Consider the following 22,635-nt stretch of genomic DNA (forward strand, 5'->3'; position numbering starts at 1 on the left):
CTCTGTGACTGGTAATCGCAATCTAGTTTTAGTCTCACTTCAAACAACTGGAGTGGAACACAAGAACAAAATAGGTTTTCCCTATTTCCAGCAATTAAGTGATGTCTATTTGGGAATTCTAGATCTACAGTAATAAAGGTAACATGTGTTTAAGTATTTTGTACACATTCTATCATTTAATTCTTCATAATAACATCAAGGGATCATTAAAGGCTATTTTATTTTATTTTTTATTATTCTTTTTGGCTGCCTAGAATAGCGCCCACCTCTTTCTAGGAAGCAATTCTTCCTACACTTTAACCTCATGGCTCAGCTGAGAGCCAACATCTTCTAGTCCCCAGGCTACCACTGCTACCTGTCTTGTTTGAATTTATGACTGATGCGTATAGCATTAGATACTCAGTCCATTCCTCTTTGGTAGTAGAGCTGGACAGTATGTGCTCGAATGCGCTCAGAGACAATGTGGAGGAAGCCAGTCAGAGAGTGAAGCCACATGAAGGCACATGGAGACAACATGGAGACAGTGAGAGGGTCAGGTAGTCCTTAATGTGGTTGAGACTGGATCCAGTCCTCCTAAGGCATGTGCAGTCCTGCACTTCCAATTATTTGGTTATGTAAACCAACGAATTCCCCCCTTTAGCAAACCAAAAAGGCTTCAGTCACTTGAAACTAATAGAATATTGACTAAGTTCGATAAGTGCCATTTGACAGATGAGAAATTTAAAGCTCTGATGACCGACATGCCCGTTTTGTCGTAGCTAGTGATCCACAGTCACAGGGTTGGAGCCCAGCTTATTTCTTGCCCTCAGAGTTTGTCTTCTTAACTACTGCTCATTTTTTCCTGATAGTTTGCCTTTCCCCGTTGGCAAGGAGGATGGAACTGGGGACAGGGGAGATGGGAACTCACGCTCAGACCACCATGGACCCTCCTTTCCTCTAAAAGGAATTACTGAGCAGCAAAAAGAAGGTATTCGGATGGTGAAAAAGGTGATGATGTCTTTAGAAGGTGAAGATGGGCTAGATGAAATTTATTCCTTCAGGTAAGAAGTGAAAACATCGATTGCAACTTTCAATAGTGACTCTTTTGATCGGGGCTCCCTAATTAGCTACTCTTGAATTAGCTGCCATTATTCAATAAATGTTCTGACTTTTATTGAAGAAACAGTGCACCAACCCCCTATCCCTTTTTCTGTTTGTGTGGTCAGAACAAGACTTCAAATTTTTCATTTGTAAGTATTTAAGTACCCAATATAGGGTGCATAAATGAAATAGATGACAAATAAATGGAATAGAGACAAAAAGACTATAGAAAAGATCAATAAAACTAAGAGCTGGGGGTGCCTGGGTGGCTCAGTGGGTTGAAGCCTCTGCCTTCGGCTCAGGTCGTGATCCCAGGGTTCTGGGATCGGGCCCTGCATTGGGCTCTCTGCTCAGCGGGGAGCCTGCTTTCCCCTCTCTCTCTCTCTGCCTGCCTCTCTGCCTACTTGTGATCTCTGTCTGTCAAATTTAAAAAAAAAAAAAAAGAACAGAACTTCTGGTTTATTTCCAGGACAGTGTGTTTGAAGTTTGGAAATGTATAGATACCGCAAAAGATTTAACAAGTCAGAATGTAAAAGATGAGATAGTAGATTTCTCCTTTATGCCAAGTTTGGGACGCAGTTCGTGGGCCCTTTCTTTTTATTCACCTGCAAAATACATTCCTAATTCTGAAAAGTGGTTTCAGATCTGAAATGGTATCCTCTTAATCTCTGATTTAGGTTTTAAGAGATGGCATACTTAACTGTAATAGACTTTTTTTCTTTAAAAGACTTTTAAAAAAATTTTTGGTCAGAAAATAGTTTGTTCAGACAAAACAAAACAAAACATCCAAAATATAATTAATTTATAATCTATATCTTTTATGTGGGTTTTGTAAAGGCAAAACAATTTTAAAAATGTGAAATCCTTGAAGTACTGTTTAACAGTAAAGCAAACTGCCTTTGCAACCTTTCAGTTAGAGACAATGGGAGAGACTGTGTTAGTCTCCATGTTAGTATTCTTGGTTGGAATTGGACATGGATTTATTCTGAGCAAAGAACCCAAAAAGGTTTGAGGAGCCTGACTTGGGAAAAGTAGCAGTAGAACACTGTATAGTGTGGCTTGTGGAATTTCATGTTCTGCAGGAGAGTACTACTTAATTCCTGTTCATCAATAAACACACAAAATACAGGCATTTTGAGCAGAGTTCTAAACTGAAATAAAAGTTCAGCAATTGAGATATTTTTGAGTAGTTAGGTGATACATACCCCAATTTTTTTCTCAGCCATAATTTTGAAATTTTAATATTTTTAATATATTACAAGAAATACAAACAGTAATCCTGATTTTCTAAATACATACACCCTTGAAAAATTAGGTAATGGGAATTTTAGAAATTGAATTGTAGTTTCCATAGGGGTTGGAAAAGGAATCAGTAAGGAATCCTGTAAAGTGACGTTTCTTATCATAATACGTGTTCTTACTGTACTGTGCGCAGATATGCGCTTCTAACTTCTTTCTTTCAAATTTGGACATGGCTTGCTCTGATGTCAGACTATAGGTCTTAAACTAAGAAATTCACCATGACATGATAAATAAAAATTGTAGGCCTAAACAAATTAATGTTTAAAAAGTTTATTTTCCTGTATCATAGCTGGGAGGGAAATTACATGTATTGTCCTCACAATTTGAAGATACTTTGATTTGATACAACAGCCATTATCCACATGTGGCTACTTAAATTTGAATACATTAAAATTAAATAAAATTAAAGATTTAGTCCCTTGGTCACTCTAGCCACATTTCATGTGCTCAGCAGCCTTTTGGACAGGCACGGTTAGAAATAGAACATTTCTATCATTGCAGAAAGTTTTACTGGATAGCCCTGGGCCAGACTTGTCCTCATCTAGACTTCTGCTTGGGGAGATTCAGGTCTACTGCAGAAATGATCCACTTGTTCTCAGATGTTATGTATTAGATGCTAATTTTTAGAAATTCTCTTGGAGCTGAATTTAAAACTTACAGTGGTTTTATATGTGACTCAAACTAGTAATGTCCTATGGATATGTTAGATCTGTTTCAGACCCCTTCATTCCTCAATAGTCCAAAGCTAAGAAATATCATTAACTTTGTTTATTTGTTTGTTTATTACCATAGACTGGAAGTAGGGTGCCAGGTAGAATATCTACTGTTTGTTATGGATTATTTCTGAAAATTGGAGTCTTTTGAAACCTCTTTGTCCATAACTCTGAATAATATCAGATAATTCTCTACCTTTTTGTAGATTTGTTTTGCATTTGTGCCAAGGGAATTGATCTTGGTCTGGATTATATGCCCCCCCCCCTTTTTAAAGATTTTATTTATTTATTTGTGAGAAAGAGAGAGCGAGAGAGAGTACAAGCAGGGAGAGTGGCAGGCAGGGGGAGAAGCAGGCTCCCCAGTGAGCAAGGAGCTGGACATGTGGCTCAATCCTAGGACCCTGGGATCATAACATGAGCTGAAGGCAGATGCTTAACTGACTGGGCCACCCAGGCGTCCCTGGATTATATGCTTTGAATGTGTTTGGTCATTGGTTTCTTTCTTAGTGAATATAACAAATTCCAAGTATTTCCTATAATCTTGTCTATTGTGTTTGATTAGGGACCAGATAAAAATAGAATTGATCTTCATTTATGTTTCAAATAAAGTAACCCTTTACATTGTGTTTGTTACTTCCCAATTCCCCATCCCCATCCAGTAGAAAACTTGGAATTAACCTGCTTTATCTTAAGACTAAATATGGACTAAATTCCTTTATTCCCTGGAGGGTCTTTATTTAACTCTCTCCATTGTGTATATATATGTACTTTTATTTAAGGTGATTGGAATGAAGTAATAAGTTAGAGAGTTATGAGCAGTGATACTTTGGAATGGGACTCGCCCTTTAATATCCTGAAGCCAGAGGTTCTTATATCTAGGTCCATGGTTTTCAGGGAGCTGGTGATCCCTTTAAATTGTGGGCAAACTCTAATAAGTGTGCTTTTATCATATCTTTAACATGTCCTTGGTCTTGAAAAAGTCGTTAAGAACCAGGGGCTGAGTTGAAAGAGAAGATTGAGTAGGGGAAGATAGAGATATTCTTTTTCACCTGTCGGTAATGTAATTCAACTTCTTCCTCCTAAGCCAACTCAGTTGTATTCTGGCTCTCTCCCAACTGGTGGTTGTCATTTTCCTGCCATCCCTTGCTGTTCCTCTCATAATGATCAATGACAACTTGCTTCTTGTTCTGGAAAATTAACTGCATCACCCAGCAAAGTTAATGTTTTAAAATTGTTTTTGTTACATGTGTATTTTTTCGTTGTGTATATAATACATATTTTATTAAGTGAGAGTTACATATATGTTTATTTTTTATTTAAGTGAGAGTCTGAGACAACTGTGTGTCTTTAAGAAAATTGAGAAGCGTTCGATTCCTTGGCACTGCACACTGACCATTGGCTCCAGTTTGTCTATAAAGATCGTGGCTTATAAATCGGTAGGTGATACTTACACATTTTTAATTTTCAATTTTTAATTTTTAAAATTTTTTTATTTTTAAGTAATCTCTACACCTCGCATGGGGCTCAAATTCACAGCTCCATGATGAAGAGTTGTACGCTCTACCAGCTGAGCCAGCCAGGCACCCCGCCACACTCATATTTTTTAAAGCAATGCATCAGGCAGGCAAATATGCTTATATAAGGAACTGCCAATTCATTTGTGAGTTATTCACTACCATAATTATTGCCTCTCTAACTGTTCTCCCTGTTCATCTCATCTCTCTTTAGCTTTTTTATGTAAAATGCATTTAGGATAGAAAATTTTAAAAATCATCTGTAATCCAGATTGATTCCTTCCTTTCTCTTACTTTTTTTTTCTTTTTTTTTTTAAGATTTTATTTATTTATTTGTCAGAGAGAGAGAGGGAGAGAGAGCGAGCACAGGCAGACAGAATGGCAGGCAGAGGCAGAGGGAGAAGCAGGCTCCCCGACGAGCAAGGAGCCCGATGTGGGACTCGATCCCAGGACGCTGGGATCATGACCCGAGCCGAAGGCAGCTGCCTAACCAACTGAGCCACCCAGGCATCCCACTTTTTTTTCTTTTTTGAAAGAAAATGGAATGCATGAAATCATGTCACTGTAGTATCATAGCAGAAATACAGATACACACCAAAGAAGTCCAGAATTTTGAAAACTCAGTCTCACCCAGTTCATTATTAACAATCTGGCAGTAACAGCATCTGTAAACTGTCAAAAACTATTGACTTGTGACTGTGAAATTGCTTTTTGTAATCTCTGTATATGTGTACAAAATAGCACACTTTCAAAAATAAGTTGCTTTTGGTGATTATTTGATGAAATATTTGTACAAAAAAGCACACTTTCGAAAGTAAGTTGCTTTTGGTGATTATTTGATGAAATTGCAGTTTGAGTAGGAGTCTGCGATCTGTGCCTCTATGTGACCTTTCTTGCCTGTTTTCTTTAAATGAACATACAAACTAGACATATACAAACATACATCTAAGTGTAGAAAATACACAAAAAAATGTTTATATATTCAAGTATTCTTTTTATATTCAGGGCCTTAATTCTAAAACACATGCTACATCCATGAAAACCTTGGAGGGTGCTTCTTTTTTTCAGCTGCCATCAAGACCTGGAATAGAATACAGTCTTCTCTCTTTTTTTTTTTTTAAAGGAGATTTAAAAATTTTTTTAAAATATTTTATTTATTTATTTGTCAGAGAGAGAACAAGCAGAAGCAGGGGGAGCAGCAGGCAGAGGGAGAAACAAATGCCCCGCCGAGCAGGGAACCCAATACAGGACTTGATCCCAGAACCCTAGGATCACAACCTGAGCTGATGGCAGATTCTTTTTTCTTTTCTTTTTTTTTTTTTTTTTAAAGATTTCATTTATTTATTTGACAGAGATCACAAGTAGGCAAAGAGGCAGGCAGAGAGAGAGAGGGGGAAGCAGGCTCCCTGCTGAGCAGAGAGCCTGATGCGGGGCTCCATCCCAGGACCCTGAGATCATGACCTGAGCCGAAGGCAGAGGCTTTAACCCACTGAGGCACCCAGGCGCCCCTGAAGGCAGATTCTTTTTTTTCTTTTTTTTTTTTTTTTTTAAAGAGAGAGGGGGAATCAGACTCCCCGCTGAGCAGAGAGCCCGATGTGACACTCAGTCCCAGGACCCTGAGATCATGACCGGAGCCGAAGGCAGAGGCTTAACCCACTGAGCCACCCAGGCGCCCCTGAAGGCAGATTCTTAACTGACTGAGCCACCCAGGCGTCCCTCCTCTTCTTTTTTTCCTAGTTTTCTTTCTGGATTTCCTTATTGAGTTCTGGCTCCTGATGGACGGCTCTCCCTTTCCTCTCTGTTGGAAAACTAGTAACAATGTGTGGTCCCATTTTATGAGTCTGAAGGTTTTGTATAGAAAATGCTTATGTGTGTATAAGTAATATTTATATGTGGATTACCTTAGGGGGAAAAATGAAATGCAGAAAGAGTTATGAAATAAATGAAAATTTCCACAGTAAGCCAAAGCAAACAGAATGGTTTAGCTAGAGTAATTGTTACAGATTTTTTCTTATAAAGCAGAGAATATATGGGGTTTTCATTTTTTCATTAGAATCCTGGCTTTCCTTGTTTTCCCTTTATTTTTCTTTTTGGCATTAAGATTATACAGGAGAGAGTTAAAAAGTCTTGGACCGTTGTGGACGCCAGAACCCTCAAGAAAGAAGATCTACAGAAAGAAACTGTTTATTGCTTAAATGATGACAATGAAACAGAGGTCCCGAAGGAAGACACTATTCAAGGTGCGCCTATGAGAGAGCTGCTTCAGGGTAGTGGGAGGCCGACTTGGGTTTGTGCTGGTAGTGTTGGTGGATATTTTTCTCAGTTCTAGAGACATGACCATGGGAGGGACCATGAGGCACTAGGTTCCTGAATTAAGCTCATCTGTTGGGTCCGAGGCAGGATGGTTCCCAGGATGCACTTGGGTACTCCCTCTGGGATCAACATGTCCTCCAGTGACAAGACTTAATACTTGGTTTTATTTTAAAGTTTGAAACATACTAGCTAAGAGAATACTTCTATTAATGTGGCCAAAGCGAGTTTCTTTGTTTACTTCTGTGGTGATTATTTTTCTGAGTGCCAATTTCAGGTCTTGCAGATCTTGCTAGCTCTGCTCCCTTCAGGTAGTTTAGGGGATCAGAAACGTTTGTGTCCATTATATGGCTTTATGTTCACGAGGTTATTTACAGTTGTGCTTCACATATTATACATTCAATCTGTGTAGTATGTCTGGAGGGCACCTCTCTCCAGAGGGCTTACAAGTTAGCTGAGAGTGTCTGAATTTTCAAGAGCTAAAATTACAAGATACCAAGATGGTTAAGATAGAAGCCAGTCTTTAGATAAATTCATTGCCAGGCTTTGTGTTAATTTGCAAGCCTTGAAGAAAAGCCTTTCGTCTGTGGCACTAACTCTCAGTGTTTGTGTGTAGTGTGGAGGAGAGTGGTTGTGATTCCTTTCTTTTTCCTGATCGATTATGAGTAGAAAATGTAATTAGTATCCTGCAATCCCTACTAATTCTTTAATTCAGTTCCATATTATAGTGTGGTTACAAAATGTGAATTTTGGAGTCAGACCTGGGTTAGAATCACGCCTCCGTCAGTTACTAATTGTATGATCCTCCTATAATGACTGAAAGAAAGAAGAGGATGTTTAAAGGCATAAGACCAGGAAAGTAGAGGGCTTCTCAGGGACAGCAGGTAGTTGGGCTGGTGTGTCCGCCTACACGGTGTAGTACTTGAAGTGATATCCCATAGACCAGCCTCATGAAACAGGCATCACATTCTTGTTTCCGTTTTACAGATGAGAGAATTGAGGCTGAAAGACACTCATTCACGTATTCAAAGTCCTGCAGCTAGCAACTGGCCGAACTCGAACCCAGGACTGCCGTACTTCAGAGTCTGTGTTTCCGCAGACTGTTCTGAATTAGGAAGGGCTTTGAGTGACAGGCTGAAGAGTTGATGCTTAACCGTGAAAGCAACCTGGAGCTGTTTCTAGTTTGGAGGAGCAGAGTGTCATTGAGACTGTGTATTAGGAAGATTAATATGGTGGAGATAAGGTGCCAGTTCTTTTGGTTGCAAGCAAAAAAAGCCAAAAACCAAAAAACAAAACCAACCCAGCTCTGTTTATTTTAGGCAAAAAGGACATTTATTCACTTCTTGCTGGAGCAATGGAGAGGGAAGAAGTAAATATTGAGTTCAGAGGGCACAGAGGCAGCTTTTGTCTTGTCCCTTGGTGCAGCTACCCACATACTTCCTTTGCCGGTCCTCCACTCTCTGCCCCCTGTTGGCAGACACAGGCCCAGCAGACCTATGTGTGCAAAGGAATATGGTTTTATGTTGCAGTCTATTCTGTGCTTTTTGCCATGTACAAAATTTAGGTGCTGATTTTTTTCCTTTCAGTAGATGAACCAGAAAACACAAGGCAGTTTTAATTAGAATTTTCAAGTTAAAAAATTCAAGTAAGATGTCTTGTGACTGGCAAGAGTTAGGAAAAACATTTGGTTTAGTTACCACTATTAGTCATGTGCCATACATTTCCCTGATAATTTTTTTTTTAAGGTTTATTTATCTATTTGAAAGAGAGAGTGGGAGAGAGCACAAGCAGGGGGAGCCTGATGCAGGACTCGATCCCAGGACTCTAGGATCATGACCTGAATCAAAGGTAGACGCTTAACCAACTGAGCCACCCAGGCACCCCTCCCTGATAATTTTTTGTTGGGGTTTTTGCTTTCATCACCAGCTTTTTAAAAAGACATATATGAAAATACAAAATTTATTTTTTTAATTAAATGTGTGGCATCAGCAGATTAATAGGAACAGGTAAACTGGATCACAGATTCTGCCCCAAACAAAGAAGTTTCTTTGTTTCTTGGAATAAAGGTGCACGTGCTTTTCCTTTCCATTTACCCAAGGCCAGAATCCTTGAGATTTGATACTTGTTCTCCCCACCAAATACAGAAGACTGTATATTGAAAGGGCACAACTTTCCATAGAACAGAGGCCTTGGAACAGGACTGGAGTTATTTTTAAGAAACTAAGAGCCTGTATTTATATGAATTTGTGTGAATAACCAAGTAATTAAAAAGGAAAAAACATAATATAATCCCAGAAATGAAGTAAATTTAAATGCAGAAAAATAGCCAACTTATCAATTGAATGTTCCTAAATAGAAGAGTTTTGGCTTCTCCCATTAGGCATTTGTATGTCTTCAGCATGCATTTTGGAGAACATTTTATTCTGAAAATTTCCTTTGGGCATTTTTCTCTGCGGGTCTCCAGGTTTCTGAATAAATGTGTTCTTGTTATTATGTTTACAAATCACACTTGTACTTCAGTCAACCATAGTTTATCTTTGGAGGATAACTGATACATTACATTTGCTACATTCTTTCTTCTAGGCTGGAAAATCATTAAGGTAACTAGATTGCAGAAGATGCTACTTAAAAAATGTAATTAGATTTTAATCACCTCTATACTGTATATATTGTTTCTGTATCTGCCACTACTTTTTCCCCACTGATCACAAGGGGCAGTAATTTGATTCCAGGGAACAGTATATGGAGGCTTGATCTGGAGTATGCAATTATTGTTAATGTATGCGTAGGGCTAATTTCAACTTGTAGAAAATGAGGCCTCATATGCTTAACAGATGCTCTTCTCTTGTTCTCCAGGGTTCCGCTATGGAAGTGATATCATTCCTTTCTCTAAAGTGGATGAGGAACACATGAAGTATAAATCGGAAGGGAAGTGCTTCTCTGTTTTGGGATTTTGTAGATCTTCTCAGGTATGGCACTTACTCTTACTCGTTGTCAACAAAAGAAATGAACTTTTCTCTTAGTGTTATTTGAGAGGGTATGCTTTCAGTTGGTCCTTTTATTTGTGATGTGTATTTATTTCATTTTTAGATTTGTTTGAGTGTAGTTTGGGGATTAGTGTCAACTATCTTCAGTTTTTGAATAGAGAAACCAAGATACAGAAAAGTCGAGTAGTCTTAGCATGAATCAGAATATATTCCATTGAAAGTCTTCTTAGCTTGGCTGTCAGTCTTGGCTTACAGTAGCCTTAAAGAAACATCATTCAGTTCTCTGCTACTGTGCTGCTTTCTCTAAACTGTTGTGTGTAATAGAGTGTCTTAGAGGAATGAAGGTCTGCTTGGGTTTTGAATGACCCCAGGCCTCTTAGAATGTCACTGGTTTATGCTGGGCACCCTTCTGTACACCCAACAAGGAGGTCTAGGATCTGAAGCCTGTCCTTAAGTCATACATTCTTTTTTTCTTTTTTTTAAAGATTTTATTTGTTTGACAGAGAGAAATCACAAGTAGGCAGAGAGGCAGGCAGTGAGAGGAGGAAGCAGGCTTCCCGCTGAGCAGAGAGCCCGATGCGGGGCTTGATCCCAGGACCCTGAGATCATGACCTGAGCCGAAGGCAGAGGCTTTAACCCACTGAGCCACCCAGGCGCCCCCTAAGTCATACATTCTTTAGACACCGATGCAGAGATACACAAAACTACACAGCGGGAAATGCGGTAACTCACTGAGGCCTCTGGGCTATCATATACTACTCTAGAAAGGGCTATTAAAGATTCCTGGAGATCTTAGATTAAATGTTCTTAAGGTAGGCAGCCAGAGAAAATGAATAAGCATGTCTTGTAGCGTATGTTTTCTAAGGCTCTACAGGGATAAAGCAATGTTTGTTGGTTCTAAAGAAATTCAAGTGAGAATTGTAATGAAAATAAATATTATCCGGCATACTGGATTTGAGCTTCTTCGTGTTGCTCTGGGATATAGTCTCTGTATGCTTTGGTGTTAGAATAATTCCACGAGGGTGCGGAGATGTTTTCCATGATATGCCCGAACTGTTGGGTATGTTTTTAAACTTCTTAAGCTGCAAATTGGGAGTACTTACTGAAAGTTGATATGATTTTAATGGCGAAAATACTTTTTGGAAGTTGAGAATTTCTAACAATTCTCTAACAAATTACACTAAATACATATTTCTTAAAAATGAAAGTACTCACCTTGGAAGTTCTACGGACTTAAAACTTAGGTTGTTAATGGCAGTGCCTCTAGGTCTTTCCAGTGAAGCAGAACTTTTGTTCAGCCTCTGTAAAACTAGCCTGTTGGGAAGTGGGTCTGCCTAATTCCAGTTAGCTAGAAAAGACCTATCCAAAACAACTGATCTGAAATTCATGACCTGAGTAACTGTGCTCAGTGTCTTGGCTTCAGAGGTGGGAGGACAGAAGAACACTTGAGGGGCGTTGCCCTGTGCAGCACATGGCATGTTCTTGCAGCTAAGCTCCAGGGTCAGGATTACCTGGGGCAGAGAGAAGCTGATCTTGGTCAGTAGATGCAGGGGGTTGGTTATGATGCTGGGAACTCTTCAGTCTTCATTTCTAAGCAGGTATCAGTGGTGCTGCTTTGACTCCTCTGATACCCTGCCAGAGAAATAACTGAACTAAAAGGGGGACAGGAGGACATGCAGTACTTATTTTTGGTTTCTCTATAGTCTCCCCTCCTCCAGTATGGCTCCTGCCCCTCTAAGTAGTTCTTCACTCTGGTCTCTTTGCAGTTTAGCAGTGCCTTGTCTTTGCTCTTGGGATGAAGTCCAAATTGCTTAACTTTGCTCACAGACACTTCACGATATGATCTTTGCTACTCTAATTTTTCACCTCTCCCCTCATGCTAGGGTACTGCACCTGCTCTATGTTCTTATGTCATTCCAGACTCGATTCACACTAGTGTCTCTGCCCAGCACACTTGTGCTAGACTTTTTTGTTAGTTCCTGTGCATCCTTGAAGTCTTCACCTGGGTGTCACCATTTGCAGAAGCCTGCTCTCACCCTTCCTGACCAAACTGGGTGCCCTGTTCATGTGCTCTCAGGGCCCCAAGCTAGAATGCTGCACTCTTGTGCCTTTGCAGTGCGGTTCCCTAAACCTGCAGAGCATTTGGTTTCATATTTGTCCAAGCTCCTCAGGACCAGACTCTGTCCTGTTCATTATTGTTTACAGTGCTCTCAGAACAATGTGTGGCATGTCTTTGGAATTCAGAGATGTATTGTGTTTAATTGAATTGAACCTCAAATAAAAAGTTGTTTCTAGTCCCCATGAGTTTTTTTACATTTTGAAGAGAATTTCTTAGTAACTATGGCACAATAACTAAGAGAATAAGAGAATTTCTTAGTAACTGTGGCATAATGGCTATAGGTGTTGCTTATTATGGCTCAAAACCAACAGTTTTCCTCACTTAACTCTTGTAGGTCCACAGGAGATATTTTATGGGAAATCAAGTTCTAAAGGTCTTTGCAGAAAACGATGATGAGGTGAGTTGACAGTGGGCCTTTGAAGTAGTGCCACAGAATTGAATGTCATTTTAAGTGAGTTGTTTGGGGCTTTTATGGTTTAAAATGATGTTAATTCCTGCAACAACAGTGGGAAAGTTCACTGAGCTTAACTCTGAAAATGGAGAAATGATAAATGAATTTGTCATAGCGTGAGCACAAGGCCTGAGGACATAGTCCTGCCGCTGGAGACCAGGTACGTATTAAAAAGAACATTTGAACAAATGCATTTACATGTGAGAATCTCCTGGTCAGATGTCGAGGACGCTTGGGGTCAGGGTGACATTTTCATTGTCATTAAGCACTGAACATTTAATGCTTAGCTTTAGCATCCTGGAGATGAGTGTTAGTGATTCACTGGGCCACTTCCCTCATTAAGAAATTCGTCTTTGTCCTCTTCCCTCTCTCTCTTTGTACTTTTTTCCCACCTCCCCAGGAGATTCTGTTTTCAGGCTGGTTTTTGCCTGGCTAACAACCCATGACCATTGCATCCTACCTGGTCATATCTGCCCTCTCTGTAAATGTTTCCTGTTCGGCCTCCAAGCTGGAACTTGTCCTATCGAGATACTGATCTTAACTGGGATATGGCAGTCTCATGTCTGCTTGAGACCGCCTAAGCAGGGAACCAGGTTCCGGAAATACTTGCATTTGAAGTTAGTAAACTGGATGTCAAAGGCTTGTTGGGGTGCGGGGAGGGTGGTGGTAGAAGTGATCTAGTTCTCTTTGTCTCCTTTTCCGCTTTTTCTCCTCACTTCTGAGGGGTACCTGGCTGCTGATCTAATGAGTGGCGGTGCCATTTTACTGGAACAGTTAACTTAGGAGAATTGCTTTGTTTCCTGTCAATACCGAATGGATTTGTCAGAGCATAGTAAGCATATGTGAATCTTAGTTTACATGAGAATCCTTGTTCATGGATTTTTTCCCAAGTCAAATCCTCTTGGGAATTACACATTTGTAGTATATGTTGTCATCATAGCTTGACAGCATTTTAAGCTGAATTTTAACTCCAGCTTACCATTCCTGCACATAGAAAACTCTGATCACTTCATGCGATTGCCAGGATGTCATAAAGACTCTTGTCAGCACCTTTGTGTTATGACCTATGTGATTATCTAAACTGGCTAGTTAAGGGCAGCCTGTGGCATGCATCATTCCAGCCCAACCTCATACAGACCCTATAGATCATTGGGTTACTTTGAGGTCACTCAAGGAAAAAAAAATTCATCTGCTAATGGCAAAGGGTTACTCTTTGGTGTCATTCTTGATGTCCTAGTCAAAGGACAGTACTAATAGTGGGAGCTGCTGAGATAGGCAGGGGGGTAGGGAAGTTATGTCAGGTGATGACTTCCAAGAAAACTTTGTAGGTCAGTAAGGAAGTAGTAGGGACGTGGGACATCAGACATAATAGCCCCCTTCTTACATTAGAGGAGTATCATGTGGAATAGAAATTTAACTAGTTTTCCTTCCAACAGGTGATAGTTTTATTCAAAATAAAGAATTATTTTTATCAAAAGGGTTACTACCTCCAGGTCAATTGGTTTCTTGTGAGACAGGTCTCTGTTCCTGAATATTTCTCAGCAGGGTCTTTATTTGTGCCAGTCAGATTTGGGGGAGGGAATTTCATCATCATGTGGGTGGTTAAGCTAGATAAATACTGTTGTTTTTCAGCTCAAATATTCTATGACTCTGTCAATAATTCCTTTTAAAAATATGTTTTCTCTGGTCATTAGCATGCAATTTTCTTGTATAGAGAATCTATACTTGCACATAATTTGTACTATGTGTGGAGGAGGAGAAAAGGAAGAAAAGGAAATGGAGCTGTAGTTGAGTTTCCCACAGAGGTAGCATTGTGTTTATAGTGTCACAATCATCCCTGACCCCTTCCTTCCTTCCTTTAATATCCCAGTTGGTTCTATCAAAGACACCCAGATAGAAATTTGCAAACAAATTGGAAGTAATTTTTGGAATTGGAATTGGAAGCAAACAGTTGTCCTCAGACTCCCATTGTGTGTGCTTGTCTGGTCTCTAATGGGACTTGCTAGACTGTACACATTCTGTATTTGGTACGTATCTCACTTCTGCTAGTAAAGAGTGTATGAGCTCAGTGAAATCAGGGATTTATCTTTGTTTTCTTACAGGGTCTAAGACTGTGTAGCAAAGAGTAGGCACTAAGTAAATATTCTGTGAATTGAACTAAAAAGGTAATGAATCTGCCACAAAACCTATAGAGGATTTTGATGACAGGGTATTGAGGTCATAGGTTTTTGGTGGAGGAAATTAAAATGTACGTAGCTAACTTGGGTAAAGAGTAACTATAATACTGAGAAAAGTTCAGACAGTGTTTGGGGAGTTATGGAAGTGGAGAGACTAAAGCAAATCTAAAATGGCGAGGTTATCAATTTACTGGGCCTTGAGAATAGGTTAGAAGCTCAAGAGACAGAGATATGGAGAGGGCATTCTAGCTAGGAGGAAATTTTAAGAGTAGAAAGCTACAGAGGAGGGAGAGTATAAGACTTGTTTAGGAATAATGGTCAGCTAACTGAGGCTGGGATAGTAGAACCACTGGAGATTCTTTTAAAGATATTTTATTTATTTATTTGAAAGACAGAGAGTTTGCATGTGTACTTGGGCAGGGGGTGGGAGAGGGACAAGCAGACTCCATGCTGAGCAAGATCCCAGTTGAGCAAGATTCCAGCTCGGAGCTGAATCTCATGATCATGACCTGAGCCCAAATCAAGAGTCAGACGCTTAACCAACTGAGACAGCCAGGTGCCCCGAACCATTGGAGTTTCTTATGGAAGGGAATGACGTGATCAGCTCTGTGAGCTGGAGAGGCATTGATGCAAGAAATAGATTAGAGAGATAGAGAGAGGTAGAATTAGTAAAATTTGGTAAACACATGAAGGGGAAGGACGAGTCGGGTGGCATTACTGAAGACTTTGGGCTTCTCATTTGGTTGTATGGGAGGTAGAGTTCTTGAGGTAGGGAGTACTAGAGGAGAATGGGGGAAAGATAGTAGTTTAGTTTTGGTCATGAACAGTTTCAATACTTGTGATATACTACCAGCTGGTGGGCAGTGTAAGTCTGGATCTTAGAGTGTTAAAGCTGAATATACAGATTTTTGATTCATCAACTCATGGGTCTGGATAAAATAATTCCCAAGTAGAGTTTCAGAGTGAGAGAAGGTGAGAAAGGCCAAGAACAGAATTTCAAGATTAGTGGAAGAAGAGAAGAGTTAGGGGAGGAATGATCCACAAAGTAGAATAATCACAGAAGAGTATTGTTTCCGAAGCCAGCGAGAAAGTGCAGAGAAAGGGGCATGGTCAGATGCTGCTGAAAGGTCAAATGAATAGAATGGGAACCAAGGACTGGCAGTTAGGAGGTCATAGCTGACTTCAGAGAGTAATTTCAGTAAATAAAATGAGGGCAAGAGCTGGATTAGATTGAAGAATAATTGTGTTCTGAGCTGTGAAAATACCAAGACCAACACCATTTGGTGAAAACACCAAGTTTCATGAAATTTAGAGGTAAATGGAAAGATATAGATAGTAATTTATGGAGAGAGGGGACCAAAGAAAGATTGTGTTTAGAAAGGCTGAGACTGGATGGAGTTTATTGGGAGGATGAGGGTATGAATTGAGAGACGAAAGATTGAAGTGATGACAGAGAGGAGCCACATAATGAAGCAAAGTTCCAGAAGAGCTTACAGTTAGTGTGATCAAATGCAGGTGTGTACAGTGTGGCCTTGAAGTAGACAGAGGGGCACTTAAGAAATCTGAAACAGGAATAAGGTGGATAACGATTTTTTTTAGGCTCAGTATAGTTATTTTTCTTTACTGTATAATCATGTAGATATCATAGTGTAGTTCAATTAAGAAAAGCTATTCTGTTATATACATCTGAATTTATCTGACCAAAATATGTGGGAAAGCATTAATCAATACATTATCAGTATATATTGAAGAGACTCAAAAATCAATGTGAACCAGGCATGAATGGCTTTTTAGGACCATTGTTCTAAATATTTTCATTCTGGAGACAGCCAAGAAATGAGTTAGCAGAATCTCTTTAACGTCTGGCATGAAAAGGATCCAGAAAAAAGAAGTTAATGTTTTTCTATTTTATTACCAGTTTCATATTACAATACTAGTAACTCCATCTGAGGCTTTGGAAACACTAAAAGTACTCAGTATTTTCGTGTTCGGTCTATATATTTAATCTAGCTAACAACAGTAAGGTCCAAGAGTAATTTTTATAAGCACAAAACTTACTCAGAACTCAAATTCTTTATGAAAATGTTATAGCACTAGAGCTCAGGAGTTTGCTATACTGATAATCTGTAACTGCCAACGAACACTTCCATTTTCAGTAGCATTGATAATAAAGCTATAATATAGGTTGTAAGCATAGTAGAAATAACGTATAATTTAACGTACAATTTAAAGACAAAAGGACTTTCTTTTTCTTAGATAACAATCTTGTAAGTACAGGTGACCCTGGAACAGTGGACGAGGGTAGAGAGTGAGGGGGTCTGACACCCCAAGCAGTCAGAAATCCAGTGTAACTTTTGACTCTCCCAAAACTTAACTACCAATAGCCTACTCCTGACCAGAAGCCTAACCAATAACAGCACTTAATATGTATTTTATATGTTGAGTGTATTATATACTATATTACAGTAAAGTAAGCTAGAGAAAAAATGTTAGTAGGAAACTCATAAGGAAGCAAAAATACATTTATAGTACTGTGAAAATCTGTGTGCCAGCGGACCTGTGCATTTCATACCCGTGTGTTCAAGGGTCAGCTGTATTTAGGTGTGTTGGGGAAGTTCACACACATTGGCTCTGTGTCATGCAGCGGCTTTCTTATCAGGCAGCAGCAGTGGCACTTTCCTCCCTGATTCATGCTTTGGATGAATTGGACATGGTGGCCATAGTTCGATATGCCTATGACAGAAGAGCTAATCCTCAAGTTGGCATGGCGTTTCCTTATATCAAGGACACCTATGAGGTAAAACCCATAATTCTTTCATGTTAATTTTTTTCCATCAGTTCCTTTATTCCAAACAGTGCTTCTCAGCTCGTAATGTGCCTGGGAATGACTTGGGGTTCAGATTCTGTAGGTCTGGAGCGCTGCCTGAAATTGTGCATGTCTCACAAATTCTCAAATAAGGCTGACGCAGATGGTCTGTGAACCACACTTCCAGTTGTAATGAAAGAGCGTAAATGTAAGGAGCTTATCATTAAACCAAATCAGTGAAGGCGACCTGTAACCTTCTGCTTGTCCAGTCCAGTGACCTCTCAGTTCTCACCCTTCTTGACTTCGCAGAACCTGATGGGGATAGAGAGCGCCCTTACTTTTACAAATGAAGAGTATGGATAAAGGTCAAGGGTATGATTTTTTTTGTGGTCCTTGAAAAAGTCAGTTTATTTGGTGTTCTCCTGTTGAAAATACAGGCCTAGATTCTTGACCGTCTCCTGTTTCTCAGGGAACTTTCTGTGGTAGAACTGGAAAAGAGAAGGCAAATACCTTGACTTCCCGATCAGCCTTCCAGTCAACGTGACTTTTCCATTTATTGTATTGGTCACACATTTTGCAGGTGTTCTGGATAATCTTTCTGTTAATTATTTCTTTATGTTTAATATTCTTGTACCATTCACAGTTGTATGCAGTGAAAACAGAAAGCAAAGCAGTACCAGACCGGACTTGTCTGATTTTTGAAAATACTTCTGTTGCACCACTTGCATGGCATTTGGGACCAGCTTTATATTTTTTCCATTAATTTGGTTTCTGCTTTTACCTCCTCTCTTTCTCCTTAGTGTTTAATATATGTGCAGCTGCCTTTTATGGAAGACTTGAGACAATACATGTTTTCATCTTTGAAAAATAATAAGAAATACATTCCTACAGGTGAGTTTATTTTCATTTTGCTCGTTAATTGGCTCTAAAGGCAGACGGTCCTCGGGAAATCACCTGCCTGCAGTCACTGATTGGGGCGGGGGGCCTCCACAGGGTGGAATTTCTTGGACTCCAGCCGTGCTCGTGCTCATACACAGTGGTGATGAAGGGGATGCATCATGTTTTTTCGTAGTGGGGATGGGTTTGTCCTGAACTCTCCAAACACTGTCTGGTGTCCCACTCTGACTCAGAGCTTGTAGCTAGGGAGCAGCTTGTTGGAAGTGGATGTGCATTCTCTAGTGCTGAACCAGTTAGCCCTCTGCTGAAGTGAGCTGACGTGCAGTGTCAAAGCTGTGACTGTAGTGTCCTACGTAAAATATGATGTAACTAACTGAACCATAAAGTTAAGTTCTGGAAGTTACCTTTTCTCTTTGTTCTTTCTTTGTAGTTTATACTAACCCTCCAGGCTGCTTTGTTCCTTGCTTCTAGGAGTTACTTTAAGTGTGATGAGAAGAGGCCTTTATCATGCATCTGGCAAGGAGTGTCAGGGTGCCGCCCGGAATGGTTCACACAGATATCAAATCCTATCTTTTGTTTGTCATAGTTTAAGACAGCTGCAATAAAATATCAGAGTGGGCTGAATGTAGAGAATATATATACCAAAAAGAACACAAAATAGTGAGTAGATGTTTTGGTTTGAAAGTTTAAAATCTGTGTCATTGTAGGACGAGGGAGTTGTGAGTTGAGTCTCAGAGATGGGTTCTCTGTTTTTTTGGTTAGATCCTTGAGGAGCAGGGCACTGTAGAAAAGCCGAAAATCCAATAGGCCTGAGGGTTTGTGTCTTCACCTTCTAGAAAGAGTCCCTCTGCATCATGGTGGGGCCAGGCATGGACTTGAATGTATAGAAGCCTCCACTGTGTTACAATATTATTTCTCTCCGTGTTGATAATTTCAAACATTAAATGAGTAGACATTTGAAAAAGAGAACTTTGTTGAGAAATTATCGCATGGACATAAATCATTCGCTTGGGATCTAAAGTGTGAAGTATCTTTCAGTCTCTTGATTTTTTTTCTGTGAGTTTGCATATTTTTATTTGCATGTTGTCCACTGGGAAATGGATCGTTGAAACTGTTGGACCGGTGCCCCGGTAGATATTTATATAGAGGTGTCCTGATGCTCGTTTGACGTAGCAGGTCAAAGTCACCGAATGTTCACACACGCAGGTGCAGCTTCCAGCCTGTCGCCAGGGGGGCTCTGCAGTAGTCAGTTGAAGATGGTGATGCCATGCCAGTGTCTGGAACCTCCCCTGGAAAGTCCGAAAATGGGATAGAAACGTATCAGGAGAAAAATCTGTAGTATGCACTTTCATTTTGTAGTACAAGAGATACTTGAAAAGGTGAAGAACAGAAGCACAATGGGCTTTTTAGGAACGGCTTACTCTTTTCTACCTTTTGCCTAATAGCTGTGAATGATCCAAATACAGCGCTCTAGCTTCAACAGCTGTATGAATCAGCAGAATGGAAACTACACAATGGTCGTTTAGGTAGACGTGTTCTGGAAAGCGTTGCCTTTTATCCCCACTGCCTTGGACTGGGCCATTTTTGTTGCATTGGTAGATTTTTATGGAGAAGCACTTGCTTTCTGTTAGGTATTAGGAGAGAGGTAACAAAGATGTCATGTTTCTGCTCTCAAGGATCTTACAGTTTGAACGGAGCGGGGTAAGTCACGGATGCAGGTGTGCATACAGGCTGTGAGGTCTGTGAGGGGAGAAAGCTTGTTCTGACTTTGGGAGACTGGGAAGGAGTCCACTCCCTCGGGTCTACTGGTGTCTTCCATTAGGTTTCTCTGTCTTCGTCTTAATTACCCTGATACAAGTTATAGGAAATCCTTGTAAAGCTTATGTCTCGTCACCAAAGATATTTTTTCTTCTTCATGTTTTTCTCTTTTAGCTAATTACTAATTTTTTGAATATCACTAACTCATTGAATACTGAATATTTTGAGTCTCTATATAGACATTGGGTTTTGTATGTCTGGTGCTTCCTCTGGAACAAACTTTTTGGCTTTCGCGATGATATTATACTGCAGAAGTTCACTGAGTAGACCTAGGAGACCAGCTACTCTAAATAGCTCTTTTTACAAAAGAGAACACCAAGACTAAGGTTAAGTGACTTGTGTAACTAGAGACTACTTTCTGGCCAAGCCCGGACTGTATATAACCTGCTGGTAATCCTGGATCTCTGAGTGGAAAGCATTTATTTTAGTGGAGAGCAGTGGAAGTAATCATTTTCCTTTGTGCACTCTGTTTATGCTTGTTTTAGAGGCTCAGTTGAGTGCAGTAGATGCCCTGATTGACTCCATGAGCTTGGTAAAGAAAGGTGACAAGGAGGACACCATTGAAGACTTGTTTCCAACCAGCAAAATCCCAAATCCTCAATTTCAGAGATTATTTCAGGTAAGAGAGAAAAGATGAACCAGTCTTTTTTGTTTCTTTTGTTTTTGTTTTTTTTAAATGAAAGAGAGCTGAGTGAAAAGTTAGTGTAATTGGCCAGTTCCAAACAAGCGTCTTTGTCCTCTGAGAGCTTCAGTTGCATTATTTAATGGAAGTATAATAACCTTCCTCTAAAATAGATAAAAATACTCTGAACTGTTAGGAAGAAAGAAAAAAAAAGAAAAAGAAAAAAAGTTAGGATACTTGAAAAATTATTTTTCGGGGCACCTGGGTGGCTCAGTTGGTTAAGAGTCCTTCGGCTCAGGCTCAGGTCCTGATCCCAGGGTCTGGGGATTGAGCCCTGTGGGCTTCCTGCTCAGTAGGGAGTCTGCTTCTTTATCTAACCCTGGCCCCTGCTTGTGCTCTCAGACATTCTCTCTCTCTCAAATAAATAAATTAAAAATGTTTAAAAAGAAAAGTTCTTTTTCTGGAGGAAGCCTAGTTTTCTTTGTTTTTTTTTTTTTAAAGGGAGTTTTTTAATAAAAAGCAAATTCTTCTTTTATGCCTTTTCTAGGATTTCCTCCTCTGTTTTATACGAATGAGACTTTGCTTTGTTTTTAATATCCAGATAGTTGGAGAATTTTTGTGAACTGTATAACAGTATTAGAAAAGAAGTTTTTCAGTACCACATCTGTCAAAATTTCATAACTAAAGTTAGTATGGAGGTCAGATCAAAAGGTTATAGTATGAAATTATTAAAGAGTATCTACAATATAGAAAACTGTAAAATAGGTATTTTTGAGTCTTGACCTGAAGGAGTTAGAAGGTGGAGATTGGATTAAGGGAACCGGAAGGCTGACAAGAGAGCTGACTTGTGCTAAAACAGGGGAGGGATGGACCAAAGGACTATTCCAGTCCCAGGTGAAGTTGGTGGCAGCAGTATAGGCCTTTCTGAACCCCACAAAGCTGACAGAACTCACATGCAGCTTTTTCAGTCATGCTCTTCCCCACAGGGGATTGGAGGACCTACTCTTGCAGGGGTGGGGAAGGTGAGGGAGAGACCACTGATTATCCCTTTCTACTCCTTTCTCAAAGCATCTTTAACTGTCTCAAGTCTATATCAGGGCCTATTGTAATTTTAAGGGATCTTCTACTCAGAAGAAACTGCCTGTTTTTTTGATGCTTACATTTGCTTTAAGTTGTGAATTAAAATCTTTTCTTCTAAAATTAGAATATAAAGCTTAACATGTACAAGGCTGACTCAGTGACTTCTCCAGTATTCTAAGTATAGTGAAGTATACACTACTTGTATAAACTTCTTTGGTGTTTTTGTCAAGTGGACTTCAAGACCGGAAGCTCTTTGTCATTTGTAGGGAAGGGAGGAGCAGACCACTTGGTGTGGGAAGCTTGCAAAAGTATCTGGTCACTGTAGTGAAAAGTGGAAACGTCTAATCCTTGGTAGGTTTATCTCAGGTGGGTTCTGCCTGCCTCAATATCCGTTTATTTGGGTTGATGGACAGATAACAGGCCGTAAGCACAGGTATTTGATACCTTTCAAAGCTGCAGGCACTGGCAACTTTGATTTTTACAGCTTACCAACCTTGCTTTCTTTGTGGAGTTTTTAACATGGTTTATCTGTACAAGGAAGTATTATTACTACAGCATTTATAAATTGAATTCACTTTTTTTTTTTTTTTAAAGATTTTATTTATTTGTCAGAGAGAGAGGGAGAGAGAGTGAGTGCAGGCAGACAGAATGGCAGGCAGAGGCAGAGGGAGAAGCAGGCTCCCTGCTGAGCAAGGAGCCCGATGCGGGACTCGATCCCAGAACGCTGGGATCATGACCTGAGCCTTCGGCTCAGGTCAT

At 39.8% G+C, this 22,635-nt stretch overlaps 1 protein-coding gene across 2 annotated transcripts in view; it reads left to right on the forward strand.

Annotated features, from left to right (window-relative positions):
• LOC111141712 (X-ray repair cross complementing 5) overlaps positions 1–22,635 on the forward strand; it is an 89,282-nt gene that overhangs the window by 12,223 nt on the left and 54,424 nt on the right. For both annotated transcript variants that reach the window (XR_002640219.1, XM_022494498.1), the window contains exons 6-13: positions 849–1,040; positions 4,417–4,531; positions 6,711–6,849; positions 9,776–9,888; positions 12,360–12,422; positions 17,313–17,450; positions 18,260–18,350; positions 20,660–20,793. Coding sequence is in view for 1 of the 2 variants with exons in the window: in XM_022494498.1 (XP_022350206.1) it covers positions 849–1,040; positions 4,417–4,531; positions 6,711–6,849; positions 9,776–9,888; positions 12,360–12,422; positions 17,313–17,450; positions 18,260–18,350; positions 20,660–20,793 (985 nt within the window). In the remaining variant the exon portion in view is untranslated. The remainder of the gene's footprint in view (positions 1–848; positions 1,041–4,416; positions 4,532–6,710; positions 6,850–9,775; positions 9,889–12,359; positions 12,423–17,312; positions 17,451–18,259; positions 18,351–20,659; positions 20,794–22,635) is intronic.

The sequence above is a fragment of the Enhydra lutris genome, unplaced genomic scaffold, assembly GCF_002288905.1.
Source record: "Enhydra lutris kenyoni isolate GAN:26980312 unplaced genomic scaffold, ASM228890v2 scaffoldscaffold1, whole genome shotgun sequence".
Lineage (NCBI taxonomy): Eukaryota > Metazoa > Chordata > Mammalia > Carnivora > Mustelidae > Enhydra > Enhydra lutris.